General features: G+C 42.9%; 1 protein-coding gene across 1 annotated transcript; it reads right to left on the bottom strand.

The window, feature by feature from the left end:
- Positions 1 to 4,069: 4,069 nt before the first annotated feature.
- gtf3c4 (general transcription factor IIIC, polypeptide 4) lies at positions 4,070 to 11,453 on the bottom strand. The gene is made up of 5 exons (XM_061073293.1): positions 11,115 to 11,453; positions 6,987 to 8,723; positions 6,158 to 6,288; positions 5,628 to 5,716; positions 4,070 to 4,312 (listed from the first exon to the last, which is right to left on the bottom strand). The coding sequence occupies exons 1-5, from the start codon at positions 11,451 to 11,453 to the stop codon at positions 4,248 to 4,250; spliced, it is 2,361 nt and encodes a 786-aa protein (XP_060929276.1). The 3' UTR covers positions 4,070 to 4,247.
- Positions 11,454 to 11,728: the final 275 nt, after the last annotated feature.

The raw sequence follows: 11,728 nt of genomic DNA, 5'->3' as shown, positions 1-11,728 counted from the left end.
ATATAAAAACAAATATATATATACAAGACATAAAAGTTAAATAAAGAGTAAAATGCAAAACAGACATATACAAGATATAAAAAGTTAAATAAAAAGTAAAAGGCAAAGCAGGAGAGAAATTTTGATGTGCAATATGCAATATACTGTTACGTTATGTGTGTTAATGTAACACAGAATTGAGAGGTGGGTGCGGGATAAGAGTCCAAGTCAGATGGGGGTCACGGGCCTTGTTGATAAGGCTCCATCATTAAACTAAGAACGGCTGCAACAACTGAAAATATCCAAATAAACACAGAAGTGTAAACAATCTGTGGTGCTCAAACTGAGGGGTGAGGCCCCCTGGGGGGACATGGAGTCACTGCTGGGAGGGTCACGGATGACCAAGGCAAAAATAGTTGAATGAAAATTATTTATGAAGGAAGAAATAAATTCCAGAAATACTGTATATCAGTTTATATGTACCTTCTAGTGCTGAACCATAACAGTTAGGTTACCAATAAAAGGTTAGTGTACTACTTCTTTGCTTTCAGCCAGCTACTCAAACAGACAAGCAACCAACTAACAAACAAACAAAATACACAGGCAAGTGTCGGCCTACTTTGAAATAAATTAAACACAGAACTTTGTAGGGCTATTTGAGTCCTCCCAATATTTGTGGAAAATGTATGAAATAAGAAGTACCCTATGTACTAAGTGTACACAAAGTACACTTAGTACTTTGTGTGTGTTGATAAAACGCAAACCCATTTTAACGTGGGTTAACGCAAACCCACGTTAAAATGGGTTTGCGTTAACGCTGTTAATAACGCGTTTAACTGACAGCACTAGTACCTTCATAAACTTGTCTTTTCTCCGAGATGTGATCGAATCAACAGGAGACTCGTGAAATCCCAAACAATGTTTTCCAGGTGACGCAGCTGCCACCGCTCACTGTGTGATTTGAAATACGCTGAAGCAACAAAACGAATCGATACTCTTGAGAGAATACGGTGGGACAACTCGTGTTGTAAATTCAGTCTAAACAAAACAAAAGGAACATCACATGAAATTAAGGTGTGAAAAGGTGCCATGAATGTTTCATGCCATCCAGCCACTGACATAAAGGATATAAATATTGTATGCAAAGAGAAAAATCCCCCGTTTGAAGTGTTGAGAGCAAAGACAGTGGGAGAGAGAGAGAGGGAGAGAGAGGGAGGGGAAGCAGGTAATTACCAGTGGAGATGCTCTTTGACGGATTATTATATTAAAGCAGGAGGAGGATCAACCAAACACAGCTAACCTCTGTAACAGTGCTGGTCTCCACCTATCAGTGACAGGAACATTACAACCTGAGGAGCCACTTCCACTTGACAAACATACACACACTGTGCACCGAATCCCCAGGCTCCGACAGAGAGAGGGAGAGAGAGAGGGAGAGAGAGAGGGGAGGCTGCAGCCGAGAAGGCACCAAACTCTGTAAACCCTCCACAGAAACAGATCAGGAACACTGCTCAGTTTACATCCTCACAATTCTCTGTATCAACTTTTCAATTAATAAGCGGTTTTATTAAAGGATTTAACTTTGACAAAAGCAGGGTTACGTTACAGTTCTGCTCAATCAGGAGAATTCATAGTGTTGTAGCCAAAGTTAATATTTACCCTGGATTTGTAATTGTTAGTTTATTAGGCTGCAGGTATTAGTTTCCTGTGGGTGTGGTTTTTCTTTTCTTTTTAACCTGTTCAATTTGTTTGACGACAGGAGGAGAGCTCTGATATTTTTTGTTGACTCTGACGTTTTGCTTTAGATTGATGTTTTAATTAACACATCTCAGTCTCTTTTTTGAACACGTCACAGTGAGGAACCTGCTTCACGGCATCTGTTTCTTTAAACTCATCTCTGAAAAATCATTAATATGAAGATTTCATATCTCCTACAAACTAAAATTTGGGGGTTTCTTCAGAGGAATAAACGCAATTATCATTTAGGTGAATAATACACAAAGGAAAACAATATTCTTATAATTTGACAAAAGTTAGTAAAGGTCCATTTATTTATTGGTAATGATAATAATAATCTTTATTTGTATAACATGTTTCAAAATGTTACATATTGCTTCACAAAAGTAAATAAAAAAATAAAATGTAATTACTGTATTAGGTTATTAGCTTTTTTTTGATAAGGTCAGAAAATAAACATACTCCACCCACACAGATCTGCTGAGGAAGAACATTAGCATTTGATTATAAGCTGTGGAAAAAAAGCTATTAAGTTGACTTTTATTTAGGTTTATAGTGTCATTGATGCAGATTTTTATATTGGATTATTTATTGGTTATTATCATTGTTGTACTCCGGGCAAATGTCACTCGTGTGAGGGTGAAAGACAGTTACAGCGGTTGAATTGGAGTTCTTTAAAAATACAGTTTAAATAAATGTAATATTCTGATGCTGATGTCTTAATTCTTATGAAATATATGGATGTTTGTTTGCAGAAAAGGTTTCTGAACTAATTATTAGTCTGTATCACACACTGCTCACAGCTGATTTCAACCTCACTGTTATTGTACTAATGTTTGATTTGGAACTTCGCTAATGTGAAGGCCTCCGGAACATCAGGAGCAGTTAGAAGTTAATGAGGATCCAATAAAAATAAACAAAACGACATTAATTCCACTTAAAATGTTTGAGTCCCTGATTATTAGAAACTACACTTCCTGCAGCGATGCTCCTAAAAAACTAATTACTACAAAACTACCGCTAATTCCACACGTCTCAGGGCCTCTGGCAGCCGCGGCCACGATAATGTGATAAAGGATTCACTTTCTAGTAAAGTGGGAGATGCCCCCTTTCTTCCCCCGGCTGGAACAGAAGCTTCGCTGAGTCTCGGGCCAATAAATGCCACCACTGAGCTGAGAAATGTGGGGGTTTTAGAAAAATAAAATCAAAAAGGTCCCCTTTCATGAGCTCCTGAGGGTTCGGAAGCATGAGCTGCCTCCTCTCTCCTGGCCCCGGGGCAGGCTATCATCTCCCAGTGACACCAGAGGGAGGGGAGGGCAGACCCCACCCCACCCCACCTCTGGCGGATCCAGGGATGTGAAGGGATGAGACAGAGGAGGCTCTGCTGCCGGCCCCGGTCTCTCAGGTCCAGCTTCCTCTTTGATCACCGGCCGCCGACCTCCGTGTCTCCAGAACAAGGAGCCGAGGGCCGAGGGGATGGGGAGGGTCGGGGAAACGTGCCTGCCGAGCCTGTAACCCCCCCCTCCCCACGGCCCTTGTTCCCTCCAAATATGAAAAAAGGGTTAATTGTATTTAACAATATGCTCTCTAACACCCCCCCCCCCCAATTGGAATTAGAATCACATCTGGCGCCATGTTTCTGTCCCTCATTACTGCTGAATCTCATTAGGACGGCGCTCCCCGGGGAGGGGGGGGGGCGCCGGGGTTTTAAGCACACTTTCCGCTTTCTTCCTGCCTCTTGCTCATCTCATCTGCCTCGCCGCTCCTTCTCTTCTGCGTTTACATTAGCGGAAGTCCTCATCTGAGAGAATGACTGAGCACCACCACCCTCCTCCTCCTCCTCCCCCCCCCTCTTCCCAGAGCTTGGAAATTGTTTTACAGTGCCAATTAAAGTAGGTATGTTGAGTTTTCTTTTTTTTTTTTCTTTCAAAGTATGTATTATTCAGAGTGTATTATTTGTTGCACTCAAAAAGGGAAGAAAAAAAACTCACTAAAATAGGACTAGCAGAGTAAGTTCCACTTCCTTGCAATAAAAACTACACCAAAGGTTTGGAAATATAGTCAACAGAAGGAAATGAGCGAGCTTATTTATGGTGCCCTGAAGTCCTACTGAATAATAAAAACCTCCACATATAACCACATTTTAAACTTTGTTTCTTTGCACCCTTGTGCACACACTGCGTCTGACTGGGAATTAATTTTAGAGCGAGGAAAAATAAAGAAATCTGTAAAGTTTGACTCCAAACTGTTTTACCTCAGTGAAATATTAATTTAAAACTGCGGCATGGGGGGGAAACAGCTTCTCTGCGCACTTTGTATAGGCTGCACTCGAGAGGAAATGCGAGTCTGAACGTGTAATCAAAGCCTTTTATTTGCACTTTTAAGATACCAAAATAAAGTAAAACAAAGGTGAACAAAACACATGAAACAAAAAACTGTTGCAGTGATGAGTGACTAAATTGGACGCCGCATGAGGGCGGGAGCTGGGAGGGTCACGGGGAAGCCCTGAGGTTCTCGCGGTGGTTTCGGCTCTAGATCATCGGCGAGTCGCAGAGCGTGCAGGGCGCCTGCAGGATCTTCTTTATCCACTCCGGATCTGTGGGCAGAGAAAACAGGATTCACAATATGAAATGATTAAAGACTCTCCGGCTGCACTTTGTAATTTAAATGTGACGACGAGTTCACACGTTGGTCTCATTTGATTCGGTGTCGGAGTCGCTTCTCCATGAAAGTTAAAAGACTTGGGGACAATTTCATCAAACTTCCAACACGACACCAGTCAGGACGGACGGAAGGTTAAAAGGTTAAATGCATATATTAAGTGAATTAGTCTTGAAACAGGTACTTAAGATTAGTGTAATATATTCATCTAAAAGTTTGCAATATACCAAAATAGAGCCTAATTTAAATAACCAATGATATTTTGCACAAAGAAAATAATGTAAATAAACTGAAACATTCTGTGCTAAAGCTCTGTCAGACATTAGAAGTCGACGGCAGAGTTCACTGATAAATGATGAGAAAATGATGGTGATCATTAATTTACCTTGAATCTACCTCTGGGTATGAAAGGTGTATTTTCAACAGGAAACAGTTATTACTCTCAAACACATCCTGCGTCTCACCACAGAGAATTCTACTGATCTACTAACCGAGACAAGGCCTCAGTAAACATATTAAACACAGTAAAACCGTCTGACGTGTTTCAGAAACCAAACACAGAGGATCACAATCAGCTCGTGAGATGGTTTTAGACGGAGGCTGAGGTGATGGCAATTTTGACAGATGCCAAAACTGCACAGAGCCGTCAGCCTTCAGCCCGGATCGGTTGGAATGACCAGGAGAGTCGTGCCTCAGGCGTTAAGCCAACTCTGATAAAGACCTGGGATGCATGATGCAGCCGCATGAAGCCAAACCTCACACACTGGTTCCTCTCCCAACTGTGATCAGTTCAGGAGACAACGCTGGACGTACACCTGCTGTTTGAGGGGGGGTTTTAAGCACCATAGAAAACCATGATTCCCTGATAAATCATGAATAATCAGAACAATTAATGGATCTGAAATCTCACTTAGTTTAATTAATAATTTTGAAATAATATGCATTCTGCAAGAAATCAAAATATCAGACAAAAAGTCTCACAAATCATTCCTGCACCAGTGCTCATTATTTAAGGCAACGATGAGACAGAAGCTGCACGAGTTTCTCTCTTCAACCCAGAAAGTGAGATAAGACCTTTATTTTAAAATAATAAATACCAAAGAAACCCTCTCATTTGCATAATGCTTCATGTTGTGATCTGAGCGGCAGGCTGGGCTGAGGGCCGACGCTGAAGCTGACAGGAGGAGACGGCTGATGGAGAGTGCGACTGTGAGACGGAGGTGGAGGGAGACGGAAAAAGTGGTGCTTACCCTCAGGCTTTGGCAGTCTGGCGATGCTATCCAGCAGGAGGCAACGTCTGAACGTCAGCGCCTGGCAGGCCTGGTATGACAACACACACCTGGAGGAGACCGAGAGAACGGCATTAAGAGAGCGGGCTGGCAGGGACAGACACACACACACAGGCTCACACACACGCACAAACACAAAAGTAGAGCAGAGGCAGCGCCGAGGTGCAACTGAAGGGGCACAGATTTCCCTCCCAGTGCCCACCGGAGCCACCGCATCCCAGCCAGCGAGGAAGGAAGGAGAAATGTTTGACAGATAATATTTATGAGACGATGAGAGTGGTGCATGGGTAAATATCAAGAGGTGGGAGGCTTGATTACTGCTCTGTGAAGACAAATAAACCCTCAAAGAGTCAATTCACTTCCCGACTGTCTGGCGTCTGAACCGATGCGGCACCTGCACTTCCCGTGAGGCTCGAGAAGATTTAGTGGATGAGATTTAAATTTAGGAGTTGTTAAAAAATAAAAGAAAAATCAAGAATAGTCTTTTTTACCTGAGCCACATGTGACCGTTTTCACAGATGGCCTGTTTGTGGTCGGTGAAGGGAAGCACGGCCTGACACAGGCTGCAGTGCTCCGGGAACGTCTGCTTGTTAATCTTTTTCTTCATGTGGCCAATGAGGACCTGAGAGGAACAATTAACACACACAGACAGACAGTGGTAAGAATAATTATATAAAGAACGAAAAAAAGCTTTATTTTCAGCTGATTTAAAACGTTTGATGTCAGAGCTAATCTGCAGTATTTTATCCCAATTAGCTCTTAAGCTAATGGCCGTGATATTCACTGATGAAACAAGTACAAATTACATCAAAGTTCAAATTTGTTACCTACAGCAAGGAGTCTGATATGTGGAGGGTTGGAGCACAACCCAAGGAAATCCCAAATTTGGAGTTTCAATATAACGTTTTTCACTCTATTTACTGGTGACAGGGTTTTGGATGAAACAAGTCTTACTGGTCACGGCTTCAACTCAAAACTTAAACGTCTTAAAAGATCTGATGTTAGTCTAAAGCTGATCGTTTGATTAATCAATGTACTAAAATTCCTTTACTGTAGATTAACAGGAGAGATCATAGTTTACACAAGAGAGATTTAATCAGTCAGTCACAGATTTTGCAAAAAAATTAATTATAGGGGAAACACTGTAAATGCAAATGTTAACGCTGTATAACCATTTCTTAGCTGAACCAGATTGACACTGTGCAGCTTCCACTTTGAGCATGTACGTAACAACACTGTTATCAGGTCGAGTGAAAACAAAAAGGAATCTGACTCTGGACGTTCATGGTGAGTGAAGATCAGTGGGTCACTAGGTTTTACCTCTGAGTTTCTGTCGTTAGTGTCTTTGGCGAGGTACTCCACCAGGCCACAGGTGGGGATACTGGTGCTCTGAGCGACCCAGGTGTTGAGGTACACCACCCCCAGCACCTTCTTCATGTTCTCTCTCATCAGGTGACTCTCTACAGAGTTAACCCAAGCCTGCACCTCCGCCATCTGCTCCTCGCGATTCTCCTCCTTCTCCGGCTTCCCTCCGACAGACTCGCCTTCCTCTAACACACAATCTTCTTCGTCCTCTCCGTCCTCCTCGTCTCCGTCCCTTACAAACACCTTGCTTCCCACCTGGCTGGGTTTCCAGAGATGATCCGTCAGAGGTGACTGCAGAGACTTGTGAAGTATACGAACCAAGAAGAGCTTGAAACGCCACAAGTAGGGCGAGTCTACATCCTGGATCTTTTGGTCGAGCTCCTCCTGCAGAGCTGGAGGGATGCACTTGTCTTTCAGAATTTGCCACCTCACGATGTCAAGCAGGTCGGCCAGTTTGTACAAGTTCTGAACGGGAGACTTTAGCAGAAGTGCTGCTGCACTTTCTGGTGTTTTCAGGGTCAAAAAGTGCACCTGGTAGGTCCTGGTGATCGGATGGTGGCCGTCCACCATACCTTGTGTGCTGACCATCGCAATGTACGCTCCGTTGTGGCTTACCGCAATCCCATGTATCCGCCGCCCCGACAGGTTTTCAACTCGCATCATGTCGTCTTGTTTGAAAATCAAAGTGTTCTCAGTAAACGTAGGCGTCAGCTTCTTTATGCACCCGTCTATGGAGCATGAATACACCGCAACGCCATGTTGACTGACGGCCAGCGAGACCACGGGGAGCGAGTGAAGCCCCACCACGTGAGAGTTGTGCACGTTCAGTCCGGCCGGTGAAATCATGAGCAGGCACCAGAAGACGTAACATCCCCGCGAGGCCACGATGAGGCTGCAGCTGCACTTGTGGATCGGGTGGATCATCTGGACGCATTTGATGTTTTCCACAGCTATCTCGTCGCAGTCCTTCCAGAGGATGACCGGGTGGCGCAGGGTGAAGTAGCCCTTCACCCCCGTCAGGCTGACCGGCACGATCTTCACCGGTCCCACCTCGCTGCCGATGATCAGGCCGCTCATCCGGCGGTCTGCGTTCTCATACTCCCACCACGCCAAGTTACTGGGTCGGACCACACCGGATTCGATGATGTCATAAAACACGACATTGTCCCCGGTTGCAAACGGCAAATCAAACTTCCACAAAACAAGGTCGCCGTTTTCCATCAGGACAGCCAGGAGGACCATCTCCAGGTCCGTGCCCGTGTTGTCCGGCTGAACCTGTTTGGTCGTGTAAATGCTCGACCACTCCATCCTCAGCGGCGTTTGCATGCGGAAGCGCCGCTGCACTTCCTCAAAGTCCTGCAGGTTCTCCTGCGGCGGCTCGTTGTCTTTTCTGGCGTAGCCGCGCTCCTTTAACCTCTCACTGTACTTTTTGGTGAGATTGACGAGCGTGCTCCACTCCAGGCGCTTGTGGCTGTTGTGGATGGTGAGTCTGTGGTCCAGCGTCAGGCACGCCAGCAAACACCGTCCAGCGGAGTCACAACCTAACGGAGACCAACTGGAATACTTTACTCCCTTGTGCGCAACCACCGACGGGTTCATCACTCTGTCGGCCAGAAACACTTGCCTCACGGTGGGGTCCGGGTGCGTGCTGAACTTCTCCACCATTTTTGTATGCTCTTCCGCTGTTCCCACCTGAAACGTTAAACAACAAAATTAAAGAATTAAAGTTTTTAAAACAAAAAGAAAGTCATTTCACTAACAACCAAAGTACACAACTCGCAATATTTAAAGAGGAGTTGTTGAAAACCGGTGCTGCTGAAAAATCATTCAGCAATGACTCCTAAGATGTAATCAAACCCTTAAACATATCCCCTTAAATCAATCGGGTTCTACTTTGTACTTTCTACCAGACTTTATGTGAAGTCCTAGGTAATTTGAAAAACTATTATCAGGGTTCATACACATTTTGACCAATGGATTTCCATGACTTTTCAATAACTTTAAACCAAATTTCCATGACCGAACATTTTGTGAAATCTCGGTGTATACGCGAAAAAGTGACAAAATGTAGTATTCAAACTAACAATGAGAATCCCAAGGCATACAGTATACCTTAAATGACACAAACCCAAGTATGCCTGCTTATATTTTGAGCGTATCTAACTAGGGATGGGCATTCGATTGAATTGTCTTAATCGATTGTCGGGAGAATTAACGATCAATTTTCGATTAATCATTAATATTTTATATTAAAATTCACTATTTATAGGCTATATTAAAATGCAGTGAAAATAGAAAAAACACAGCAAGTTTCCTCATTGAGATCTTTATTACAAGATGAACAACTCTTGTGGCAGTTAAACGGGATCAGTTCAATGGTTACACTTGAAAATATGAAAAATGTAATTTACGAAATTCTTGATGATCAATTAATCGATCGTCTATTAATTATGCCCATCCCTAAAATTAACGACATGAAAATATGAATATAACAAATTTCCATGACTTCCAAAACTTTTGGGAGATTATTTTTTTCCATGACTTTTCCAGGCCTGGAAAAACACATTTTAAAATTCGATGACTTTTCCAGGTTTTCCATGACCGTGGGAACCCTGTATTATAAACTGACCCTAACAAGTGCAATGTATATCTAAATGTAATTTAAGATAATAACGATAATAAGGTAAAAGATGCTACAGTAAAGATCAGTTGATGATGAGCAGAAAAACAAAGCATTCTTTTTAAACGAGCAACTAAATAACCTGATTCAGAAAAAAAAAAACTTTATTGATCCTTGAAATGGCAGCGACCAACGCAACATAATGTCGTTTGTGACACTTACTTTGAACGCCATCGCCTGCCCCACCCCCCGCCTCATTAAGCCTCCTGCTTAACAAGCACTTAATCATATTTATAAACGACGGCAGAAAACCAACTTCACCCTTCTGTCACTGTGTCGAGTGGATTATTAAACTCAGCCTCCGTCCAATATCTGTATCTGCCAAGTGGATTTTTTGGAAGAGGAACCTATAAACAATCATTATCACCCAGTAGAGCAGCTGTGGAGGGAGAGATTTACCAGAACAAAATACTTTTTCAGTTTCTCTTCACATCGACGTTTGTATCCAATCGCTTTTTAATTATCTTTCTCTCAGTTTAGTAAATAATGAAAGTACGGAAACATCCACCGCTGCCAAACTAATAGCACACGAGTGAATACGAGCTTGGCCGGGCTCCTACGGCATGTTTACATAAGTTGTGTAACACAACTACACAAATAACAACCAGACAAAAACACTCACAGATGTCAGTTTGTGACCACCTGTGTGTTTTGGAAAGAGTTGTTATTGAAATGTATCATCACTGCTGAGGCAAACACATCCACCAATAACTTGATATATGACAGGGGTCAGTATATAATATACAAGTTTCATCTATGGGACAGTTTTACCTTTAATTTTCCAGTCTTATCATTTCTATTTTTTACAATTTACAAAAGGTATCGATATAAAAACCTTTATAATAATGATTATTATTATTTTATTATGCAGAACTCATAGATTTGAGATTTTGGTCAATGAAAACACTGAATTAAAGGAGTCATATTTTACTTTAACAGGTGTCGTAGTCTGTTTTTCTTAGTTTGTACTATTTAAAGCATGTTTTGACATTATAGTGAAGTTGATTTATCCTGTAATCAGTTATTATCGATGCCTTTCAGTTTATTTCTCATCTTCAGTAGATCACCTGTCACCTGGAGATGTTTATTTCAGGTTGTTGGAGAAATCTGAGTTTGTGTTCATTCATTGAGAGAGAATCCTGAATTAGATGATAACTGAGATTTGGGGATATTGATTGATTAATTGATTGATTGATTAATTGATTGATTGATACTTTGCACATTTATTGGGGACTAAATATGAACTAATGTCTCCTGGTATAAAACATTACATCACGTCTCTTCATCTGAGGTTCATACATATGGTTGAGCTCAGTGTTTACTAACAGAGCCACATGCTAACACCAGCTAGCTTGTCTTCTCCACCCCTGCTCCACTGAACCCCGTGTGTCGTGTCTCTTTACCCGCAGTCTGGTGGTCTCCCCGGGGACCGGGATGGAGGTCCGGTGCAGCATCAGCTCCTGCTTCCCGCTGGTGACGTCGCACAGCAGCTCCATCAGCGCCAGGGAGCTGGTGGTGCACACGGCCAGCCGGTGGTCCTGCGACCAGGCGAGGGGCTGCAGCCCGCTGACCGGGGCCAGGAGGGGCACCACGGGGTCCCGCTTCACCGGAGCCCCCTCCGGGTCGACCCCCAGCCCGGCCTCCGTCTCCGCCTCCACCTGCGCCTCCACCTGCGGCTCCGTCTTGATCACCACGGCCCTGGGAAGCGAAGTCCCCGGGTCTGACGGGCTGACGGCCGCCATGTTGTCAGCCAGGGGGAAGTGACGTAGGTGAATGTGGGAGGAGAGGAGGGCGGGACTTCCTCCGTGGAGATAAATAGCATATAAAGTATATTATATAAAAATATATTTAAAAAACATTGTGAATCACCTTGTAACCTTGTTTATATAAGTGCTATATTAATACATTTATTATTATTATTATTATTTGAATTATTAATGTAACCTTAATCGACACATATTTAATGGTGTAATGTTATTATAATATATTAATTTAGCATTTCATATATATAGTAACT

This window comes from Limanda limanda, chromosome 1, assembly GCF_963576545.1.
Source record: "Limanda limanda chromosome 1, fLimLim1.1, whole genome shotgun sequence".
Taxonomy (NCBI): Eukaryota; Metazoa; Chordata; class Actinopteri; order Pleuronectiformes; family Pleuronectidae; genus Limanda; species Limanda limanda.
Note: the sequence above shows the minus strand (reverse complement) of the source record. Positions and strands in the feature narration are given on the sequence as shown.